The sequence below is a fragment of the Papio anubis genome, chromosome 20, assembly GCF_008728515.1.
Source record: "Papio anubis isolate 15944 chromosome 20, Panubis1.0, whole genome shotgun sequence".
Lineage (NCBI taxonomy): Eukaryota > Metazoa > Chordata > Mammalia > Primates > Cercopithecidae > Papio > Papio anubis.
Window position 1 is genome coordinate 41358277 of NC_044995.1, and position 23583 is coordinate 41381859.

A 23583-nucleotide genomic window follows, 5' to 3' on the forward strand; every position below is an offset into this window, starting at 1 on the left:
TTCAAGCAGTTATCTACTTTAGCCTCCTTAGTAGCTGGGATTACAGGCGCCCGCCACCACGCCCTGCTATTTTTTGTATTTTTAGTAGACATGGGGTTTCACCATGTTGGCCAGGCTGGTCTTGAACTCCTGACCTCGTGATCCACCTGCCTCGGCCCCCAAAGCGCTGGGATTACAGGTGTGAGCCACCGCACCCAGCCTAGGTGAATTCTTTAAAATAAACTTACATACATTTATTTAAAAGTTAATGTTACATGATGAACGGTGTACATGACAAATCAGTATCCCCAGTCATGAAAAATGGCAATGGAATGGTTTCTATCTCTTGGGCGCTAGTATTCACACTTAGGTTTATTTTATTTTATTTATTTATTTATTCATTTTGAGTCTGAGTCTCGCTCTGTCGCCTAGGCTGGAATGCAGTGGCGCGATCTCGGCTCACTGCACACTCTGCCTCCCGGGTTCACGCCATTCTCCTGCCTCAGACTCCCGTGTAGTTGAGACTACAGGCGCCCGCCAACACGCCCGGCTAGTTTTTTTTTTAATTTTTAGTAGAGACGGGGTTTCATAGTCTTAGCCAGGATGGTCTCCATCTCCTGACCTCATGACCCGTCCACCTCGGTCTCCCAAAATGCTGGGATTATAGGCATGAGCCACCGCGCCCGGCCCCGCATTTAGTCTTAATGATAATCTGGTAGATAGGTGCTATTATATTATTACCTTTTACAGAGAGGAAACTGAACCACAGAGAACTAAGTAAGCGCCTACTGGCGCTGAACTGGCAAGAGGCAGATTCGGGGTTTGAACCCCCCCTAAAGACGGGTGCCACACGCCTTTTGATAGGAAGTAAATCAAAAATAAAGACAAGGAAGGCCGAGCGTGGTGGCTCACGCCTGTAATCCCAACACTTTGGGAGGTAGAGGTGGGCGGATCATGAGATCAGGAGTTGGAAACCAGCCTGGCCAACATGGTGAAACCCCATCGGTACTAAAAATACAAAAAATTAGCTGGGCATGGTGGCGGGCACCTGTAATCCCAGCTACTCGGGAGGCTGAGGCAGAAGAATTGTTTGAACCTGGGAGGCAGAGGTTGCAGTGAGCCAAGATCAAGCTACTACACTCCAGCCCAGGTGACAGTGCAAGACTCCGTCTCAATTAAAAACACACACACGCACACACACACACACACACACACACACGGAAAACCCGGGGCCTGGACCCAACGCCTCACACCTATAATCCCAGAACTTTGGGAGGCCGATGGAGGATCTCTTAAACCCAGGTGTTCAAGACCAGCCTGGGCAACATCGCGAGACCCCGTCTCTACAGAAAAAAAAAAAAAAAAAAAAAAAAACCCTAAAAATTGGCCGGGTGTGGTGGCGCGTGTCTGTGGTCCCAGCTACTCAGGAGGCTGAGGTGGGAGGATCGCTTGAGGGCAGGAGCTCGAGGCTGCAGTGAGCCGCGATGGCGTTACTGCACTCCAGCCTGGGCGTGCAGATCCGAGCGAGACCTTGTCTCTAACGGAAAAGAGAGAGAGAGAGAGAGAGAGAGAGAGAGAGAGAGAGAAAGGAAAACAAGGAAGGAAGGAAAGAAGGAAAGAAAGAAGGAAGGAAGGAAGGCAGGCAGGCAGGCAGGCAGGCAGACCCAGCGAGGTAGACAATTTTCCCTAGATCCTGTGGCCGCCAGACCACGAGGCAGGCGCTGTGCGTCGTTAAAAGAATAGCAGGTGGTGGCGCGCAGCCCCGCCAGGAGACGCCGGGCGAGGAAACCAGGAGATGGAAGAGACAGTGAGAAGGGGGGCCAGGCTGTGCGTCCCCGCCCGATGCCCCACTCCTCGCCGACGGGCGCCGGGCACCTGCGGGAAGGGCGGGAGAATCGCCGCTCCTTCCCCGCCGCGCCCTCTCCGCCCTCTCCCCGCCTCCTTTTCGGGCGTCCCGAGGCCTCTCCCCAACCGACAACCGAGACCCCGCAGGCCACGCAGCCCTGGCGCCGAGGCCCCCCGACGGCGGAGGCGCCCGCGGGTCTCCTACAGCCAAGGTAAGGCAGGAATCTCCCGGACCGGGCCGCGGACCCCCGGGCTTCCCGGAAGCGCAGTGTGCGGGTGGCATCACCGTACCCGGAGCCCCTGCGCGCCCCGGACATCCCCACCCCGAGGGACCCCCTACGGAGGCGACCCGGTGGCCGAGGTGAGCGCTCCCGCAGCAGCGACGGGGAGGGGTGTCCACCCCATCCCCGGTGCGGGCCGGGACGCGCGGGTCTGGAACTCGGGGTTCAGACTCCCCGCGACTCGGACCACGCGGCTGAGCGCGCCCAGGGCCGCGTGCCCCCGCCCCGCGGCCATGCTGGCAGCAGTGGTGGCCGCGCAGCTCGGCGACCGCAGGCGTGGGCGGGGGCTGGGGAGCGGCCCTCCGCGGTCCCTACCGCCCGAGGCCAGGGCCCGGGGACTTTTATTGTGACAAGGCGGGCGCCCGGCTCTGCTTAGTCATGGTGACCTGCGCGCGCTCCGCGCCTCCCCCACGCGCAGCGATGGAGGCGCCGAGGCTCGGCAGTGGAGGCGGAGCCGGAGCGCGGCCATGGCGGGGTGAGTGAGGCGGGATGTGCCCGGGCTGCGGGCATCGCGGGCCGCGAGCGCCCCTGCGGTCGTGCCCGGAGACCAGGAAACCGGGCGCCCGGCTCAGGGAGCCTCCGAGTTCCCCGCCAGGACTCGGAGGGCCAGGAGGGCGAGGCCTGGGTCCAATCTTTTTGTTGGACGGCGCAACTCTCGGGGTGGCCCGGGAGCGGCGGAAACCGAGGGAGAGAACCCGGAGGCGCGGAGCAGACGGAGGCCCGGGGGCTCCGAGGCGTTGGGGGGCTCAATCTGCGTTCTGGGATTGGCAGCCGAGACGCCGCGGCGGGGTCACTTCCTCGCCTCTCTGGGCCTGGTGGCGGCTCAGGAGGGGCATGCGCAGTCGCCCACTTGTCGCTTTGTAGGGTGGGGGAAGTGCCTGGTGCCTAAGGGGCATCGTTGACCGATTGGCCAAAGACCAAGACGCAAGCCCAGGGCCTTGGCACCGGAGGGGGGGCCGAGTGGCACCCAGGGAGGGTGGAGAAGGCCGCTCTGGCAGGCACGGTGGCACGGGCATTTAGCCAACCACCCGTGTACTGACCCCTGCGCAGTGCCAGGCTCCAGGCGGGAGGCACAGGAGAGGGTTGGCCCGACGCCAACCTACATAGGGTTCCCTGCCATTTGAGGCGCTGGGGCCGGGGACGAGAGACAGTCGATCAACAGACAAGCAAAGGAGGTCATTTCAGTTCCTGACAAGCTCAGTGATGACAATAGAACAGGGAAGAGGGGACTCTGAGTGGAGCCCCAGAAAGAGGGGAGTGAGAACTTGCAGATCCACTTGTGGGGAACCACTTGGAGATCCCCCACTCCTTTCAAAACATAACTCATGTCTGCGCACAGCAGCCTATGCCTGTAATCCCAGCATTTTGGGAGGTCGAGGAGGGGGATCACTTGAGGCCAGGAGGTCGAGACCACCCTGGCCAATATGGTGAAACCCCATCTCTACTAAAAATACAAAAAATTAGCCCATCGTGGTGGCTGGTGCCTGTAATCCCAGCTGCTCAGGAGGCCAAGGTATGAGAATATCCTTTTTTTTTTTTTTTTTTTTTTGAGACCAAGTCTTGTTCTGTTGCCCAAGCTGGAATGCAGTGGCGCGATCTCTGCTCACTGCAAGCTCCGCCTCCCGGGTTCACACCATTCTCCTGCCTCAGCCTCCCGTGTAGCTGGGACTACAGGCGCCCACCGCCATGCCCGGCTAATTTTTTGTATTTTTTAGTAGAGACGAGGTTTCACCGTGTTAGCCAGGATGGTCTCCATCTCCTGACCTCGTGATCCGCTCACCTCGGCCTCCCAAAGTGCTGGGATTACAGGCGTGAGCCACTGCGCCGGGCTGAGAATATCTTGAACCTGGAAGGCAGAGGTTGCAGTGAGCCAAGATCACACCACTGTACTCCAGCCTGGGCAACAGAGCGAGACTCTGTCTCGAAAAACAAAACACAAAACACATAACTCATCTCCTGGCCCTCCAGGCTCCAGGGGTTTCCATGAAACCCTTCCTTAAGTCCTTAGCTCTCACTGCACTCCTTCTCAATTCTCCAGATTGACTGTCTCAGCCTCTGAGCCACTGCACTTGCTATTTCCTCTGCCTGGAAAACTACTCCACAGCCTCCCACTTTATGATAATTTTCATCCTTGTCTCAGCTCTAACCTCACCTTCTCAAAGAAGCTTGGCCTGTCAGATTTTTTAAAAACTGCACCCAGGGCCAGGCACGGTGGCTCACGCCTGTAATGCCAGCACTTTGGGAGGCCAAGGCGGGCGGATCACTTGAGGTCAGGAGTTTGAGACCAGCCTGGCCAACATGGTGAAACCCAGTCTCTACTAAAAATACAAAAACTAGCTGGGCGTGGTGGCGGGCGCCTGTAGTCCTAGCTACTCGGGAGGCTGAGGCAGGAGGATCGCTTGAACCCGGGAGGCAGAGGTTGCAGTGAGCCAAGATCGAGCCACTGCACTCCAGCCTGGGTGACAGAGTGAGACTCCATCTAAAAAAAAAAAGAAAAAAAAAAAAAACTGCACCTGATTCTCACATTGTCACAATGCTGTTGTAATTGTCTTCATGAAGCTGATTTTCCAGGTCTTGCTTATTTTAGTTTATGATTGTTCCTCCCCGCAGGTGTCAGCTCCAGCAGGTAGGATTTTTGTGTGTTTTGCTCACTGCTGTGTCTTCAGCACCCAGATCAGTGCCTGGCATACAGTAGGTGCCCAACAAATGGTGAGGCGAATGAAGGAATGAGCCCGACATGCTCTAGAAAGGGAAAGGCCACCAGATTACTGAAACAGAGTGATCAAAGGGAAGAGGTGGCAGGGGCTAATTGCGTAGGGCTTTGCAGGCTGTTGAGGAGTTCAGTTTTACTAGGTACTGTGGGAGGCGTTGGAGGATCCAGAGCAGGGGAGAGACATGACCTCATCTATGTTTTAAGATGGGCTCTTGGGCTGGTCAGGTCAGGGGGATGTTTGCAAATTTGCAAATGGACTCTGCTTCACCTACTCTGCAGGAAAACTGACCTAGGAATTGCTTTATCTTACAAAAGGAGACCCTGCAGGTGCTGGCCCAGCCCCAACCCGTGCCCCCTGCCCTGTGCTCTCTCCCCTCCAGGCCCCTGAGTGCCAGAGGTGGTGGTGTTGCTTATCTTCTGGAACCCCATGCAGCCAGATCCCAAGCCTAGCAGGGCTGGGGCCTGCAGCCGATTCCTGCCCCTGCGGTCACAGTGCCCTGAGGGGTCAGGGGACGCGGTGATGTATGCCTCCACTGAGTGCAAGGCGGAGGTGACGCCCTCCCAGCATGGCAACCGCACCTTCAGCTATACCCTGGAGGATCATACCAAACAGGCCTTCGGCATCATGAACGAGTTGCGGCTCAGCCAGCAGCTGTGTGACGTCACACTGCAGGTCAAGTACCAGGACGCGCCTGCCGCCCAGTTCATGGCCCACAAGGTGGTGCTAGCCTCATCCAGCCCCGTTTTCAAGGCCATGTTCACCAATGGGCTGCGGGAGCAGGGCATGGAGGTGGTGTCCATTGAGGGTATCCACCCCAAGGTCATGGAACGCCTCATCGAATTCGCCTACACGGCCTCCATCTCCATGGGCGAGAAGTGTGTCCTTCACGTCATGAACGGCGCTGTCATGTACCAGATCGACAGCGTTGTCCGTGCCTGCAGTGACTTCCTAGTGCAGCAGCTGGACCCCAGCAATGCCATCGGCATCGCCAACTTCGCCGAGCAGATTGGCTGTGTGGAGTTGCACCAGCGTGCCCGGGAGTATATCTACATGCATTTCGGGGAGGTGAGCGGGGAGGTGGGGCTGGGGGCAGTGTCAGGAGAAGGACCAGGGATGGATGAGTGCTCATCACTGTCTCCCCTTGAGATGTGAAGGCAGGAACCTGGAGAAAAAGGAGGTTCTGGGCTGGGCACGGTGGTGTAGTCCCCACAGTTTGGGGGGCCTAGGTGGGGGGATTGCTTGAAGCCAAAAGTTCAAGACCAACCCGGGCAACATAATGAGACCCTGTCTCTAAACAAACAAACAAATAAACAAAAAACAACTGGGGGCCGGGCGCGGTGGCTCAAGCCTGTAATCTCAGCACTTTGGGAGGCCGAGGCGGGCGGATCACCTGAGAATGGGAGTTTGAGACCAGACTGACCAACATGGAGAAACCCCGTCTCTACTACAAATACAAAAAAATTAGCCGGGTATGGTGGTGCATGCCTGTAATGTCAGCTACTCGGGAGGCTGAGGCAGGAGAATTGCTTGAACCCAGGAGGCGGAGGTTGCTGTGAGCCAAGATCGCACCGTTGCACTCCAGCCTGGGCAACAAGAGCGAAACTCAGTCTAAAAAAAAAAAAAAAAAAAAACTGAGGCCAGCCATGGTGGCTCACGCCTGTAATCCCAGCATTTTGGGAGGCTGAGGTGGGTGGATCAGCTGAGGTAAGGAGTTCGAGACCAGCCTGGCCAACATAGCGAAAACCCATCTCTACTAAAAATATAAAAATTCGCCAGGCCTGGTGGTGTGCGCCTGTAGTCCCAGCTGCTCAGGAGGCTGAGGCAGGAGAATCACTTGAACCCGAGAGGCGGAGGTTGCAGTGAGCCGAGATCAAGCCACTGCACTCCAGCCTGCACGACAGAGCGAGACTCAGTTTCAAAAAAAAAAAAAACATTAAAAAACAACTGGGGTTCTGAGTTCCTTGTCTACGCATGTGGGGACACTGGTGAACAGCTGGGGAAGGTGAGGTCTTCATGTGTCTCCGGGCTCCCTAGTTTCTCTGGGGTCAAAGGTGGGGACAGAGTGCAGTGAAAAGCAGGCAAATCCTGGGGCAGCCCAGCCTTTCGGACAGTCAGCAAATGTTTATTGGACACCCGTGACAGGCTGCAAGCTGTAAGCCTGAACCTTAGTCATGTTTTCTTTGGTCCACGCAATGTCTTTACCATTTTTGGTTTCATTTTCGTTTCTCTGAAGGAAATTATCTATAGAAATTGATAAGAGAGGGCAGGGCCCGGTGGCTCACGCCTGTAATCCCAGCACTTTGGGAGGCTGAGGCGGGTGGATCACCTGAGGTCAGGAGTTTGAGACCAGCCTGACCCAATGTGGTGAAATCCCATCTCTATTAAAAATACAAAAAAAACTAGCCAGATGTGGTGGCATATGTGGTGGCATAGTCCCTGCTACTTGAGAGGCTGAGACAGGAGAATCGCTTGAACCGGGGAGGTGGAGGTTGCAGTGAGCCGAGATCGCACCATTGCACTCCAGCCTGGGTGACAGAGCGAGACTCTGTCTCAAAAAAAAAAAAAGCCCAGGCGCAGTGGCTCACGCCTATAATCCCAGCACTTTGGTGACGCCCCGCCTCTACTAAAAAACAAAAAATTAGCCGGGCGTAGTGGCGGGCGCCTGTAGTCCCAGCTACTCCAGCTACTCGGGAGACTGAGGCAGGAGAATGGTGTAAACCTGGGAGGCGGAGCTTGCGGTGAGCAGAGATTGCGCCACTGCACTCCAGCCTGGGCGACAGAGCGAGACTCCATCTCAAAAAAAAAAAAAAAGATTTTAAGACCAGCCCTGGGTGCGGTGGCTCATGCCTATAATTCCAGCACTTTGGAAGGCGAGGGGAGTGGACCACTTGAGGTCAGGAGTTCTAGACCAGCCTGGCCAATATGGTGAAACCCAGTCTCTACCATAAAAATATGAAAATTGGCTGTGCATGGTGGCACACACCTGTATCCCCAGCGACTCAGGAAGCTGAGGTGGGAAGATCGTTTGAGCCCAGGAGTTCAAGGCTGCAGTGAGCTATGATCGTGCACTCCAGCCTAGGTGACAGAGCCTGTCTCAAAAGCAAAAACAGTCCAGGTCCGGTGGCTCACACCTGTAATCCCAGCACTTAGGGAGGCTGAGATGGATGAATCACCTAAAGTCAAGAGTTCAAGACCAGCCTGGCCAACGTGAAGAAACCCCATCTCTACTAAATACAAAAATTCCAGCCTGGCCAACATAGTGAAACCCCGTCTCTACTAAAAGTAAATACAAAAAAAATTAGCCACTGTGGAGGCACACCCCCGTAATCTCAGCTACTTGGGAGGCTGAGACAGGAGAATCACTTGAACCCTGGAGGCGGAGGTTGCAGTGAACCAAGATCTCACCACTGCACTCCAGCTTGGGCAACAGGGTAAGACCCCATATCAAAATAAATAAATAAAATAAAAAATTAACTGGGCGTGGTGGTGGGCGCCTGTAATGCCAACTACTTGAGAGGCTGATGCAGGAGAATCGCTTGAACCTGGGAGGCGGAGGTTGCAGTGAGCCTAGATCACACCACTGCACTCCAGCCTGGGTGACAGAGTGAGACTCCGTCTCAAAAAACAAACAAAAACCAAAACCAAATGATACCCCAGGATACACGATCTATTGAGTCTCTGCCCCATTTCCCTGAGTCCTAATGACATACCTGGCGCATAGTATTAACCTTTTTGGGGGCCCGGAGTCTTGCTCGCCCTGGAAATGGTGCTCGGCTCGCGCATCCTTTCGGGTTCAAAGCGTTCTTCTGCTCATCCCGAACTGGGGTACCGATGTGCCCGCGACACCCGGTAAATTTTTATATTTACAATGGGAATGGAGTTCACCGTATTGTGAACGATCTCATGCGGCACCGTGATCGCCAGCCTCCGGCCTCCCAAAGGTGCGGCATTCTGGCGTGAACTTGGCCCGGCGGTGATAACTCATTTAATTATCACAGTATTGCGGTTTCCTATTATTTTGAATCTCAGTTTTAGCAGATGAAGCGGGCTATCGGCGCAGTGGTGAGTTACTCATTATCCCTGTCCTGCTTGGTGAGGTGTGGGGGCGACTCGGGAGTCAGCCCGTCCCACTGTCGCCCACTGCAGGTGGCCAAGCAAGAGGAGTTCTTCAACCTATCCCACTGCCAACTGGTGACCCTCATCAGCCGTGACGACCTGAACGTGCGCTGCGAGTCCGAGGTCTTCCACGCCTGCATCAACTGGGTCAAGTACGACTGCGAACAGCGACGGTTCTATGTCCAGGCGCTGCTGCGGGCCGTGCGCTGCCACTCGTTGACGCCGAACTTTCTGCAGATGCAGCTGCAGAAGTGTGAGATCCTGCAGTCCGACTCCCGCTGCAAGGACTACCTGGTCAAGATCTTCGAGGAGCTCACCCTGCACAAGCCCACGCAGGTGATGCCCTGCCGGGCGCCCAAGGTGGGCCGCCTGATCTACACCGCGGGCGGCTACTTCCGACAGTCGCTCAGCTACCTGGAGGCTTACAACCCCAGTGACGGCACCTGGCTCCGGTTGGCGGACCTGCAGGTGCCACGGAGCGGCCTGGCTGGCTGCGTGGTGGGCGGGCTGTTGTACGCCGTGGGCGGCAGGAACAACTCCCCCGACGGAAACACCGACTCCAGCGCCCTGGACTGTTACAATCCTATGACCAATCAGTGGTCGCCCTGCGCCCCCATGAGCGTGCCGCGCAACCGCATCGGGGTGGGGGTCATCGATGGGCACATCTATGCAGTCGGCGGCTCCCACGGCTGCATCCACCACAACAGTGTGGAGAGGTGAGTGGCAGGTCCTGGGCGTGGGCTCTGAGGGTCCTACTCCTGGCAAGTCCCAAGACACTGAAGTCTGGGGATTCTTCCTGAGGCTGCTTCCTCTCCCTGTCTTCAGGGAGTGGAGGCCTCAGGATGAAGCTAAGCTCCTTGGAGAGTTCTAGTCCGTGACCTTGGATTCTGTGCCTGGAGCTGGGAAATGCTTAGGGGACTGTCACAAACCCATATGGTTCCTTTGTGCAGATTTGGAAAAAGTTCCATCAGTTTGAAATTGTTGGGTACGTGTGGTGGCCCATACCTGGAATCCAGGACTTTGGGAGGCTCAGGTGGGAGAATTGCTTGAGTCCAGGAGACTAGCCTGGGCAATAGAGTAAGACCCTGTCTCTCTTGCTCTGCTGCCCAGGCTGGAGTGCACTGGTGCCATCTTGGGTCACTGCAACCTCACCTCCTAGTGATTCTCCTGCCTCAGCCCACGGAGTAACTGGGACTATAGGTGCCTTCCATCACGCCTGGCTAATTTTTTTTTTTTTTTTTTTTTTTGTAGAGATGGGGTTTCACCATGTTGGCCAGGCTGGTCTCGAACTCCTGACCACTAGAGATTCCCCCACCTCAGCCTCCCAAAGTGCGGGGATTACAGACGTGAGCCACTGTGCCGGACCTCAAGGACTATTTGAGCATTAAAGAGTGATGCTGAATCTGTGATTTCTCCTTTCTAAGATGTTATCTTGTCATCTGTGAAGTGGGGGATATGGCTGAGCCACTAGGGGTTTATCAGATGTGGTTTTTTGTTGTTGTTGTTGTTGTTGTTGATGATTTTGAGATGGACTTGCTCTGTTGCCCTGTTGCCCAGGCTGGAGTGAAGTGGCGCCATCTCTGCTCACTGCAAGCTCCGCCCCCGGGGTTCACGCCATTCTCCTGCCTCAGCCTCCGGAGTAGCTGGGACTACAGGCGCGGGCCAACACACCCGGCTAATTTTTTTGTATTTTTGGTAGAGACGGGGTTTCACCGTGTTGGCCAGGATGGTCTCCATCTCCTGACCTCGCTATCCGCCCACCTCGGCCTCCCAAAGTGCTGGAATTACAGGCGTGAGCCACCGTGCCCGGCCATCAGATGTGTTTTTGAACTTGAGCAATTGATGGCGAGGATGCTCAGTTTCCTCATTTGGAAAATGGAGTTGCTGATACCTCAGTCCTTGGAGAATGACTGCAAGCACTAGAGTTCTAGTGGAGGTGGGCACAGTGGTGTGCACCTCTAGTCCCAGCTACTCAGGAGGCTGAGCCAGGAGGGTTCCTTGAGCTCAAGAGTTTGAAGCTGCAGGCTGGGCGTGGTGGCTCATGCCTGTAATCCCAGCCCTTTGGAAAGCTGAGGCAGCCTCAGCTTTCCAAAGGCAGATCACTTGAGGTCAGTTATTAGAGACCAGCCTGGCCAACATGGAGAAACCCAATTTCTACTAAAAATTTCTTCTAAAAAAGAAATTAGCCAGGCATGGTGGCAGGTGCCTGTTATCCCAGCTACTTGTGAGGCTGAGGCTGGATAACTGATTGAACCCAGGAGGCGGAGGTTGCAGTGAGCCATGCTCTCACCATTGCACTCCACGTCAAAAAAGAAAAAGTTTGAAACTTCGGTGAGCTGTGATTGTGCCACTGCACTCCAGCCTGGACAACAGAGCAAGACCCTGTCTCTTTTTTTGTTTTTTTTTTTTTTTTTTTTTGAGATGGAGTCTCTCTCTGTCGCCTAGGCTGGAGTGCAGTGGCACGATCTCAGCTCACTGCAACCTACACCTCCCAGGTTCAAATGATTATCTCACCTCAGCGTCCCGAGTAGCTGGGATTACAGGCACCTGCCATCACACTCAGCTAATTTTTGTATTTTTAATAGAGACAAGGTTTTACCATATTGGCCAGGCTGGTCTTAAACTCCTGACCTCAGGTGATCCACCCTCCTCGGCCTCCCAAAGTGCTGGGATTACAGACACGTGCCACTGCGCCTGATGACCCTGTCTCTTTAAAGGAAGAAAAAACGGGAAAAAAGGGGTATCAGGCCCTTAAGTATTCCACGAAGGTCAGCTATAATGGCCATTGTCCCCATTTTTCTTATGCCCTTGCAGGTATGAGCCAGAGCGGGATGAGTGGCACTTGGTGGCCCCAATGCTGACACGAAGGATCGGGGTGGGCGTGGCCGTCCTCAATCGTCTGCTTTATGCCGTGGGGGGCTTTGACGGGACAAACCGCCTTAATTCAGCTGAGCGTTACTACCCAGAGAGGAACGAGTGGCGAATGATCACAGCAATGAACACCATCCGAAGCGGGGCAGGTGGGTGGGGACGGTAGTGAGGGGAGCATCCAGGAACACCCCCACCATCCTGGGGTAAAACTGAGCCAGGCCTGGGAGAGACCCCCTGTTGCAACCCTCACCCTGGGATAACCACAGAAGCACTGGATTCTGATAGAGTCCAAGCTTCTCTCTCTCCATGCTTCATTTCTGAGGGTGAGAAGGGAGAGGAGAGAGGAAAGGTCTCCCTCAAGGAGGTGATGGCTGGGGCTCCCAAAGTCAGTCCTCCAGAGTCACCTTCTCTGCACGGTGCCCTTTAGGCGTCTGCGTCCTGCACAACTGCATCTATGCTGCCGGGGGCTATGATGGTCAGGACCAGCTGAACAGCGTGGAGCGTTATGACGTGGAAACAGAGACGTGGACTTTCGTAGCCCCCATGAAGCACCGGCGAAGTGCCCTGGGGATCACTGTCCACCAGGGGAGAATCTACGTCCTTGGTGAGGCCCTGGGGGCGGGGAAGAGTCCTGACTAGCCCCATCTCTTGTGGACTGTGGCTGCCTTTGCTTTTTTGCTTTCCTTTTTTTTTTTTTTTCTTAGAAACAGGGTCTCGCTCTGTCGCCCAGGCTGAGTGCAGTGGTGTGATCACAGCTTGCTGGAGCCTCAACCTCCTGGGCTCCAGCCATCCTCCTGCCTCAGCTTCCCAAGTAGCAGGGACCACACGCACGCACCACCACACCCAGCTAATGTTTGTTTTTTTGAGATGGAGTCTCGCAATGTTGCCCAGGCTGGGGTGCAATGGCATGATCTCAGCTCACTGCAACCTCCGCCTCCTGGAGGTTCAAGCAATTCTCCTGTCTTAGTGTCCTGAGTAGCTGGGACTATAGGTGTGTGCCACCGCACCTGGCTAATTTTTTGTATTTTAGTAGAGATGGGGTTTCACCATGTTAGCCAGGCTGGTCTCGAACTCCTGACCTCGTGATCCACCCGCCTCAGCCTTCCAAAGTGCTGGGATTATAGGCGTGAGCCACCGCGCTGGGGCTTTTTCTTTTTTTGAGAATCGTTTCAAGCGATTCTCCCCCCTCAGCCTCCCATGTAGCTGATATTACAGGTGCCCACCACTATGCCCTGCTAATTTTTATATTTTAGTAGAGATGGGGTTTCACCATGCTGGTCAGGCTGGTCTTGAACTCCTGACCTCAGGTGATCTGCCCACATCAGCCTCCCAAAGTGCTGGGATTACAGGTGTGAGCCACCACACTCGGCTTAATGTTATTTATGTATTTATTTATTTTTGAAACAGAGTCTGGCTCTGTCGCTCAGGCTGGAGTGCAGTGGCGCACTCTCGGCTCACTGCAAGCTCTACCTCCCAGGTTCATGCCATTCTCCTGGCTCAGCCTCCCGAGTAGCTGGGATTATAGGCACCTGCCACCACGCCCGGCTAATTTTTATTTTTTTTTGTATTTTTAGTAGAGATGGGGTTTCACCATGTTAGCCAGGATGGTCTAAATCTCCTGACCTTGTGATCCGCCCACCTCGGCCTCCCAAAATGCTGGGATTACAGGCGTGAGCCACAGCACCCGGCTGTTTTTATTTATTTTTATTTTATTTTTTTGAGACAGAGTTTTGCTCGTGTTGCCCAGGCTGGAATGCAATGGCGTGATCTCGGCTCACTGCAACCTCTGCCTTCCAGGTTCCAGTGATTCTCCTGTCTCAGCCTCCCTAGTAGCTGGAACTACAGGCACGCACCACCACGCCTGGCTAAATTTTTATGTTTTTTTTGGTAGAGATGGGGTTTCACCATGTTGCCCAGGCTGGTCTCAAATTCCTGGACTCAAGTGATCCACCCACCTCAGTCTCCCAAAGTGCTAGGTTTACAGGCGTGAGCTACCGCGCCTGGCCTTTTTTTTTTTTTTTTTTTTTTTTTTCAGTAAGAGACTAGAGTTTTGCTATGTTGCCCAGGCTGTCCTCGAACTCCTGGCCTCAAGCGATCCTCCCGCCTCAGCCCTGCAAAGTGCTAGGATTATAGGCGTGAGCCACCGCGCCCGGCCTGCTTTTGCATCTCACAGCTGCTTCTCCCTCTTTCTGTCCCCTGCTCTTGGATGTGGTGTGACAGGTGGTGACCGTCCCTTCTGTTCTTCCTGCAGGAGGCTATGATGGTCACACGTTCCTGGACAGTGTGGAGTGTTACGACCCAGATACAGACACCTGGAGCGAGGTGACCCGAATGACATCGGGCCGGAGCGGAGTGGGCGTGGCTGTCACCATGGAGCCCTGCCGGAAGCAGATCGACCAGCAGAACTGTACCTGTTGAGGCACTTTTGTTTCTTGGGCGAAAATACAGTCCAATGGGGAGTATCATTGTTTTTGTACAAAAACCAGGACTAAAAGAAAAAAGACAGCACTGCAAATAACCCATCTTCCGGGAAGGGAGGCCGCGATGCCTCAGTGTTAAAATGACATCTCAAAAAGAAGTCCAAAGCGGGAATCATGTGCCTCTCAGCGGAGCCCCAGGAGTGTCCAAGACAGCCTGGCTGGGAAAGGGGGTGTGGAAAGAGCAGGCTTCCAGGAGAGAGGCCCCCAAACCCTCTGGCCCGGTAGTAGGCCTGGGTCCCACCCACCCAGCCAGCCACGCCGGCAGCCCTCACCTTGTGATTTGTTCTTGGATACCTGGGAGGGGGCCAATGGGGGCCTCAGGCGGAGGCCCCCTCTGGAAATGTGGTTCCCAGGGATGGGCCTGTACATAGAAGCCACCGGATGGCACTTCCCCACCGGATGGACAGTTATTTTGTTGATAAGTAACCCTGTAATTTTCCAAGGAAAATAAAGAACAGACTAACTAGTGTCTTTCACCCTGGCTCTGGGCTGGAGGTCTGAAACCCGGGGCCAGAAAGGGCTCTTCTCCTGAAACACACTCCTCTTTGACTTAGGGCTGGTATTTGAAACCGTTTTGTAATCTTTGCCCATCGCATTTTGATATGTAGGGCATCTTTCTCCCCATAGGCAAGCCACACAGCTGTCCTTCAGTTTCAGCTGCCTTGGAAGACAAGGAGCTAATTCCTAGTCACATCTCCCAGGGCTCCCCAAGCTCATTTTTTTTTTTTCTTTTATTTTGAGACAGAGTTTTGCTCTTGTTGCGCAGGCTGGAGTGCAATAGCGTGATCTCAGCTCACAGCAACCTCTGCCTCCTGGGTTCAAGTGATTCTCTTGCCTCAACCTCCCGAGTAGCTGGGATTACAGGCGTGTGCCACCACACCTGGCTAATTTTGTATTTTCTTTTTTTTTTTTTTTTTTGAGACAGAGCCTTGCTCTGTCGCCCAGGCTGGAGTGCAGTGGCCGGATCTCAGCTCACTGCAAGCTCCGCCTCCCGGGTTCACGCCATTCTCCTGCCTCAGCCTCCCGAGTAGCTGGGACTACAGGCGCCCGTCACCTCGCCCGGCTAGTTTTTTGTATTTTTTAGTAGAGATGGGGTTTCACCGTGTTAGCCAGGATGGTCTCGATCTCCTGACCTTGTGATCCACCGGTCTCGGCCTCCCAAAGTGCTGGGATTACAGGCTTGAGCCACCGCGCCCGGCTGCTAATTTTGTATTTTCAGTAGAGACAGAGTTTCTCCATGCTAGTGAGGCTGGTCTCAACTCCCAACCTCAGGTGATCCGCCCGCCTCGGCCTCCCAAAGTGCTGGGATTACAGGCATGAGCCACCATGCCTGGCCTACTTTTTTTTTTTTTTTTTCAAGATGGAACTTTGCAACCTCCTCCTCCAGGGTTCAAGCAATTCTCCTGCCTCAGCCTCTCGAATAGCTAGGATTACAGGCAAGCACCACCACACCCAGCTAATTTTTGTATTTTTAGTAGAAACGGGGTTTCACCATATTGTCCAGGCTGGTCTTGAACTCCTGACCTCAAGTGATCCACCCACCTCAGCCTCCCAAAGTGCTGGGATTATAGGCATGAGCCACCGCGTGCAGCTTTGTAAATTTAGACACAACCAAATGTATCACTCTTTTACTTCCTTAATAGTTCTTCTCTTTCGATTTTTCTTTTCTTTTCTTTTCTTTTCTTTTTTTTTTTTTCAGAGACAAGGTCTTCCTCTGTTGCCCTGGCTGAAGTGGGGAGATTGTAGATCACCTCAGCGCTGAATTCCTGGGCTCAAGTGATCCTCCCACCTCAGCCTCCTGAGTAGCTGGGACTACAGATGTGTACCACTATGCCCAGCTAATTTTTGTATTTTTTATAGAAATGAGGTTTTGCCATATTGCCCAGGTTGGTCTTGAACTCCTGGGCTCAAGGGATCCCCTGACTCGGCCTCCCAAAGTGCTGGGATTACAGGTGTGTGTCACCTTGCCTCGTAATGTGGTATTATTTACTTAGAAATGAGGTAAATACTGGAAACCTGAAATGCTGAAATTGGGCAGAATTGTCAAGACTGTTGAAGTTAGAATGATCATGATAATATTTAACAGCAGACCACTTTAGCTGTATAATTTAAAATTTATGGCCGGGCGCGGTGGCTCACGCCAGCACTTTGGGAGGCCGAGGCGGGCGGATCACAAGGTCAGGAGATCGAGACCACAGTGAAACCCCGTCTCTACTAAAAATACAAAAAATTAGCCGGGCGTGGTGGTGGGCGCCTGTAGTCCCAGCTACTCAGGAGGCTGAGGCAGGAGAATGGCGTGAACCCGGGAGGCGGAGCTTGCAGTGAGCCGAGATCGCGCCACTGCACTCCAGCCTGGGCCACAGCGCGAGACTCCGTCTCAAAAAAAAAAAAAAAAAAATTGATGACCAGGCACGGTGGCTCACGCCTGTACTCCCAGCACTTTGGGAGGCCGAGACGGGTGGATCACGAGGTCAGGAGATCAAGACCATCCTGGCTAACATGGTGAAACCCAGTCTCTACTAAAAATAAAGAAAAACAAATTAGCCGGGCCTAGTGGCGGGCACCTGTAGTCCCAGCTACTGGAAAGGCTGGGGCAGGAGAATGGCGTGAACCCGGGAGGCGGAGCTTTCAGTGAGTGGAGATCGCACCACTGCACTCTAGCCTAGGCGACCAAGCGAGTCTCCGTCTCAAAAAAATAAATAAGTAAATAAATAAAATAATAAAAAATAAATAAATAAATAAAATTCATAGGCTGGGCCAGGTGCAGTGGCTGCTGCCTGTAATCCCAACACTTTGGGAGGCCGAGATGCGCGGATCATTTGAGTTCAGGAGTTGGGAGACCAGTCTGGGCAATGTAGTGAGACCCTGTCTCTACCAAAAAATACAAAAATTATCCGTGGGTGGTGGCGCATGCCTGTAATCCCAGCTACTCAGGAGGCTGAGGCACGAGAATCACTTGAACTCGAAAGGCAGAGGTTGCGGTGAGCCAAGATCACACCACTGCACTCTATCCTGGGCAGCAGAGTAAGACTCCATCTCAAAAATAAAAATAATCAGTAAAATTCACAGGCTGTCCAGGTACAATGGCTCATGCTGGTAATCACAGCTCTTTGGGAGGCTGAGGCAGGAGATCACTTGAGCCCAGGAGTTTGAGGCTGCATTGAGCTATGATTGCACCACTGCACTCTAGCCTGGGCAACACAGCGATACCCTGACTCTCTCTCTCTTTTTTTTTGTTTTTGAGGCGGAGTCTCACTCTGTCGCCCAGGCTGGACAGGAGTGGCGCAATCTTGGCTCACTGTAAGCTCCACCTCCTGGGTTCACGCCATTCTCCTGCCTCAGCCTCCTGAGTAGCTGGGACTACAGGCGCCCGCCACCACGCCCGGCTAATTTTTTATATTTTTAGTAGAGACAGAGTTTCACTGTGTTAGCCAGGATGGTCTGGATCTCCTGACCTCATGATCCGCCTGCCTCAGCCTCCCAAAGTGCTGGGATTACAGGCGTGAGCCACCGCGCCTGGCCACCCCTGACTCTAAAATAAAATAAGGCTGGGTGCAGTGGCTCAAGCCTGTAATCCCAGCACTTTGGGACATTGAGGCAGGCGAATCACCTGAGGTCAGGAGTTCAAGACAAGCCTGGCCAACATGGTGAAACGCCATCTCTACTAAAAATACAAAAATTAGCCAGGTGCGGTTGCACATGCTTGTAATCCCAGCTACTCAGGAGGCTGAAGCAGAAGAATCACTTGAACCCAGGAGACAGAGTTTACAGTAAGCCAAGATTGCAAGACTGCACTCCAGCCTGTGTGACAGAGCAAGACTGTGTCTTTTTTTTTTTTTTTTTTTTTTTGAGACGGAGTCTCGCGCTGTGTCACCCAGGCTGGAGTGCAGTGGCGCGATCTCGGCTCACTGCAAGCTCCGCCTCCCAGGTTCACGCCATTCTCCTGCCTCAGCCTCGGTAACTGGAGACCCTGGCGCTCGCCACCCGCCCGGCTAGTTTTTTTTGTATTTTTAGTAGAGTGAGTTCACCATGTGTCGCCAGATAGTCTCGATCTCCTGACCTCGTGATCCCACCATCTCGGCCTCCCCAAAGAGTGCTGGGCCACGGGCAGGCCTTACCCGCGCCGGCCGGCTGTGTCTTAAGATAGGAAATAAATAAATAGGCTGGGGGGTGGCTTGTGCCTGTAATCCTTGGCATTTGGAAGGCTGAGGCAGGTGGATCAGCAGGAGTCCCAGGAGTTGAACCAGCTTAATCACAGCAAAACCCACATCTTTATTAAAAATACAAAATTGGCTGGCCCGTGAGGCTGACATGTGCCTGTAATCCCAGCTACTAGGGGAGGCTGGGGCGGGAGATGGCCAGACCCGGGTGCATGGCTCGGTGACAGTGCCACTCGGGGCGAGGTCAGGAAGTTCCATCTAAAGGCAGACAGCACCCTCTTGTGGGCCTCCTGGTGAAGAGGAACTATTTCAGAAGAAAGTTAGAGAGGAATAAGAGTGGATGAGCTCTGGCTGTTCCTAAGCTTTTTGCTTTTTTTTTTTTGAGACAGGTCGTGCTCTATCGCATAGGCTTCAAATTACAGTGGCCGGATCTCAGCTCACTGCAAGCTCCGCCTCCGGGTTTTAAGCCATTCTCCTGCCTCTGGCCTCCCGAGTAGCTGGGACTACAGGCCATGCCTGTGACTAGGAGTTTTGTATTTTTTTTTTTTGAGATGGAGTCTGGCTCTGTCAGCAGGCTGGAGTGCTGTGGCCGGGTCTCAGCTCACTGCAAGCCTCCGTATCCCGGGGTTCCACCATTCTCCTGCCTCCAGCCTCGGAGAGTAGCTGGGACTGTCCATGCCTCAAAGCTGACTGGTTTGTATTTTTTTAGTAGAGACCAGGGTTTCCTGCGTGTTAACCAGGATGGTCTCGATCTCCTGACTTTTCGTGATCCCAGCCCGTCTCGGCCTCTAAAGTACTGGGATTACAGGCTTGAGCCACCCAGCCCGGCCTCCTAGTTTAAAAGTAGCAGCGCCTCCTCGCCGGGCCAGGTGGGGTGGCTCACGCCTATAATATCAGCAATTTGTGAGGCTGAGGTGGAGAAAATGAATCCACCTAGGGAGTTCTAGACTAGCCTGGCTAACATGGAGAGCATTACCTCTACTAAAATACAAAATTAATGGGCTGGTGGCACATGCCTGTGATTACTCGGGAGGCTGAGGCGGAGAATAAGCCTTGAACCCAGGGTGGAGGGTTGAGGTAAGCAGAGATCACCATTACATTCAACCTAGGCAACAAAGCAAACCTCCGTTTAAAAAAAAAAAAAAATAAGGCGAGTAGCGGTGGCTCAAGCCTGTAATCCAGCACTTTGGAGGCAGAGGCAGGTGGATCCAGATCAGGAGATCCGAGACCATCCTGGCTGTCTGGGTGAGAACCCGTCTCTGCTGAAAAATGCAAAAAAACTAGCCCGGGCGAGGAGTGGCGGGAGCCTGTAGTCCCAACTCACCTGGAGGCAGAGCAAGGAATGCGTAAACCAGGGGCTGGGCAGTGAGAGCTGAGATCCGGCCCTGCACTTCAGTGACTGTGAAACTCCGTCTCAAAAAAAAAAATAAAAATAAAGAGCATTCTTTAAAAACCCGGACAAAATGATAATATTTCTTATAAATCAAATAAAAGTACATGGCTTTGAGGAGTTCCTATTTGAGGACTAGCTCCTGCAAGCACCAGCACCCTATCCACTGCTCAGGGTTGTGGCTTTGATTTTTATAGCTGCTTTTTTTTTTTTGGACAAGAATCTGCGGCCTGTAGCCCAGGCTGAAGTCTGATGGTGTGATCTTGGCTCACAGCCTCCTCCTGGGATTCTCCTGCCTCAATCTAAGTAGCTGGGACTGGTATCTTCTATGTCTGGCTAATTTTTTAATCTTTTTAGTAGTGTAGCAGGGTTCACCATAATGAGTCCAGGCTGGTCTTGAACTCCTGACCTGCGTGATCTGCCTGCCTCAGCCTCCCAAAGTGCTGGGATTACAGGCATGAGCCACCACGCCCAGCTCTTAAGTTTCCTTTTAAATGGTACATCCTCAAAGCCTTCCTCACCCTGTAGTCTAAATTAGCCTCCACCTCATCATTCCTCATACCACAACAATGTATGAGGTATTCATTTTGTAGTTGTAATGTTAATGTTCAACTTCCCAGTTAAGCTATAAGCACCATGAGAGCAGGGTCTACATTTGTTTTGTGCATCATTAGCATAAAGCCCCTCAAGAAATATTAGCTGATACATGTTATGTTAATATCACCTCAATAATTTTTTTTTCTTTTCTTTCTTTTTTTTTTTTTTTCTTTGAGAGGGAGTTTTACTCTTGTCCCCCAGGTGAAGTGCAATGGCGCAATCTTGGCTCATTGCAACCTTTGCCTCCCGGGTTCAAGCGATTCTCTTGCCTCAGTCTCCCAAGTAGCTGGAATTACAGGCACCCACCACCGTACCTGGCTAATTTTTCTATTTTTACTAGAGACACGGTTTCACCATGTTGGCCAGGCTGGTTTCGAACACCTGACCTCCGGTGATCCACCCAACTCAGGCTACCAAAGTGCTGGGATTACAGGCGTGAGCCACCACACCTGACAATTTTTTAAAAATGTAAATCTGTGTGGAAGTGTCTAAAAAAATTAATATTACGGGAGGCTGAGGCAGGAGAATGGCGTGAACCCGGGAGGCGGAGCTTACAGTGAGCCGAGATCAGGCCACTGCACTCTAGCCTGGGCCACAGAGCCAGACTCCCTCTCAAAACATAAATAAATAAATAAATAAATAAATAAATAAATAAATAAAATTAATATTGGCTCAGTGAATGAAATAGTCAGATATTTGTTTTGTCTGCCTTAACTGAGTATATATAGAAGTTGTTTAAAAATTTTGTAGTTAACTGGCAAATTCTTTTTCTTTTCTCTTTTTTTTTTGAGATGGAGTCTCACTCTGTTGCCCAGGCTGGAATACAGTGGTGTGATCTCAGCTCTCTGCAACCTCCACCTCCGGGATTCAAGCGATTCTCCTACCTTGGCCTCTGGAGTAGCTGGGATTACAGGCGCATACTGCCACTCCCGGCTCATTTTTGTATTTTTTAGTAGAGGCGGGTTTTTCACCATGTTGGCCAGGCTGGTCTCGAACTTCTGATCTCATATGATAACCCACCTCGGCCTCCCAAAGTTCTGGGATTATGGGCATGAGCCACCGCGCCCGGCCCTAAATGACTTCTCATGTGACATAGTGGGTTCCTTTAACAGCTAGTTTCGGTTTCTCCCCATCTTCGCGGGGTGAGCTGAGTCTTTTGCCTTCCCCTCTGCTCAGCTGGGGGCAAGGGACACAGGGGGTCTTTGGGACTTCTATCTATGGGGGTCACCGAAGCCTTGCAGGGGTCGACCTTAAACTGGAAAGGAGGAAGGGACTGATCTCAGAAAAAGAGGGGATGACAGATCCCTTCTGAGTGTGCGGAGGACAATGATAGGAAACACTCTGGAAATGGGGGAACAGCACCAGGCCCCTTCTGGAGAAGAAGAAACAACGCTGGGAAGCCTTGAGGAAGGGGGACGCTCTGGGGTCCCCTCAGGAGGGGATAATGGCATGGGGGTCCCCGCCAGGAAGAGCGGATGAAGTCTGGGTTTCCCGCAGGAAGAAAGGACAATGCGGTGCTGGCCATCAGGACAGGGGAGTGACAGCAGGTTCCCTCAAGAAGGGCGGATGACGCCAGGATCCCCCTCAGGAAGTAAGGACGACTCTAGGGTCACTCAGAAAAAAGGGATGACTCCAAGTGTCCCCTTTTGGAACGGGCGACTGATGTCAGGATATTCTCGGGAAAAGGAGGACGATGCCGGGGTCTGCCGAAGAGAGTAGGAACGACGCTGGGGCCACTTTCAGCAGGAGTGGCAGGATCCCCTCAACCACTTTGGGGTCCGTGGCACCCGCTGTCGGTCGAGAGCCTTTGGCTCCGCACGCCTCGCTTCGCTCAGTCCTCGGCTTCCATGGGCGAGGCGGCCGCGCCTCTCATTGGCTGCCTTTTCAAGTGATGACAGTTACATCAGCCAATCGTAGTCGGGAAAAAAAAAACTCCCGCTCGTTCTCGCCACGCCTCCCACCTGTTCTGCGCGTGCGCCGGGTCCCTATCTAGCACCCCCGTCCCCCGACCCCCCCTCCGCGAGCCCTACTCTAGGGGGCGCTCACGGGCTCCGACTCCCAGCCCTGCCTCCTTCCCTGCCTATGCCGGTGACCCTTTTTATAATAATAGTACCTACTTAATAGGGCTGTTGTGAGCATTTACCCCGATGATTTACGTAAAACAAACAGGGCTTGTCACATAACAACCTCTCGGTAAACCTGAGCTATTGTTATTTGGATTTTTTTTGTTGTTGTTGAGACGGAGTCTCACTCTCGCCCAAACTGGAGTGCAGTGGCATGATCTCGGCTCACTGCAACCTCCACCTCCCGGGTTCAGGCAATTCTCCTGCCTCAGCCTCCTGAGTAGCTGGGATTACAGGCGCCCGCCACCACGCCCAGCTAATTTGTTGTTTGGATTTTACAGTGGGGGAAACTGAGGAAAGGGAAGGGGAAGGGAAGGGGAAGGGGAAGGGGAAAGGAAGGGAGAAAGAAAGAAAAGAAAGAGAGGGAGAGAGAGAGGGGGGGTGGGGGGGGGGAGAGAGAGAGAGAGAGAGAGAAAGAGAAAGACATGTCTCACTATGTCACCCAGGCTGGTTTTGAATTCCTGGGTTCCAATGATCCTCCCACCTCAGCCTCCAAAAGTGCTGAGATTCCAGGCAAGAGCCACTGCGCCCAGCTGGCTATGTTTTTGATAAATATTGTCAGACCATTCCTAGAAAGCTGTATGTTCTAGCTTCCATGAACAGAAATGAGCTGTGAAAATGCTTTGCAAAAGAAAATAAAAAAATAAATGTCTTATTTTGATTTGCATTGACTTTTTTTTTTTTTTTTTTTTTTTTTTGAGATGGAGTTTCGCTCTTGTTGCCCAGGCTGGAGTGCAGTGGCGTGATCTCAGCTTACTGCAACCTCCACCTCCTAGGTTCAAGGGACTCCCCTGCCTCAGCCTCCGGAGTAGCTGGGATTACAGATGTGCGCCACCACACCCGGCTAATTTTTGTATTTTTAGTAGAGACTGGGCTTCATCTTGTTGGTCAGGCTGGTCTCGAACTCCTGACCTCAGGTGATCCACCTGCTTTAGCCTCCCAAAGTGCTGGGATTACAGGCGTGAGCCACCACACCTGGCCCACACTGACATGTTTTTATGTTATTAAAGAGGGAGAAATACTACCT

The 23583-nt window shown here is 53.1% G+C and overlaps 1 protein-coding gene across 4 annotated transcripts; it reads left to right on the forward strand.

Moving 5' to 3' along the window:
- Positions 1 to 1652: 1652 nt before the first annotated feature.
- Positions 1653 to 14762, forward strand: KEAP1 (kelch like ECH associated protein 1). 4 transcript variants are annotated; one of them, XM_003914884.3, is made up of 6 exons: positions 1653 to 2036; positions 5199 to 5884; positions 8966 to 9651; positions 11750 to 11955; positions 12234 to 12410; positions 14058 to 14762. In XM_003914884.3, exons 2-6 carry the CDS (start codon positions 5246 to 5248, stop codon positions 14222 to 14224), a joined length of 1875 nt encoding a protein of 624 aa, XP_003914933.1. In that variant the 5' UTR covers positions 1653 to 2036; positions 5199 to 5245; the 3' UTR covers positions 14225 to 14762. The 4 variants fall into 4 exon arrangements, with proteins under 4 accessions (XP_003914933.1, XP_009191738.1, XP_003914932.1 ...); XM_009193474.2 differs by lacking the exon at positions 1653 to 2036 and adding an exon at positions 2097 to 2185; XM_003914883.4 differs by lacking the exon at positions 1653 to 2036 and adding an exon at positions 2387 to 2580.
- Positions 14763 to 23583: the final 8821 nt, after the last annotated feature.

Excerpts from the sequence above, each read along its gene's own strand:
- KEAP1 (XM_003914884.3), top strand. The coding sequence starts at position 5,246 with ATGCAGCCAGATCCCAAGCCTAGCAGGGCTGGGGCCTGCAGCCGATTC. Across the intron at positions 5,885-8,965 it reads TCTACATGCATTTCGGGGAG|GTGGCCAAGCAAGAGGAGTT; the intron begins GTGAGCGGGGAG and ends CGCCCACTGCAG. Across the intron at positions 9,652-11,749 it reads CACCACAACAGTGTGGAGAG|GTATGAGCCAGAGCGGGATG; the intron begins GTGAGTGGCAGG and ends ATGCCCTTGCAG.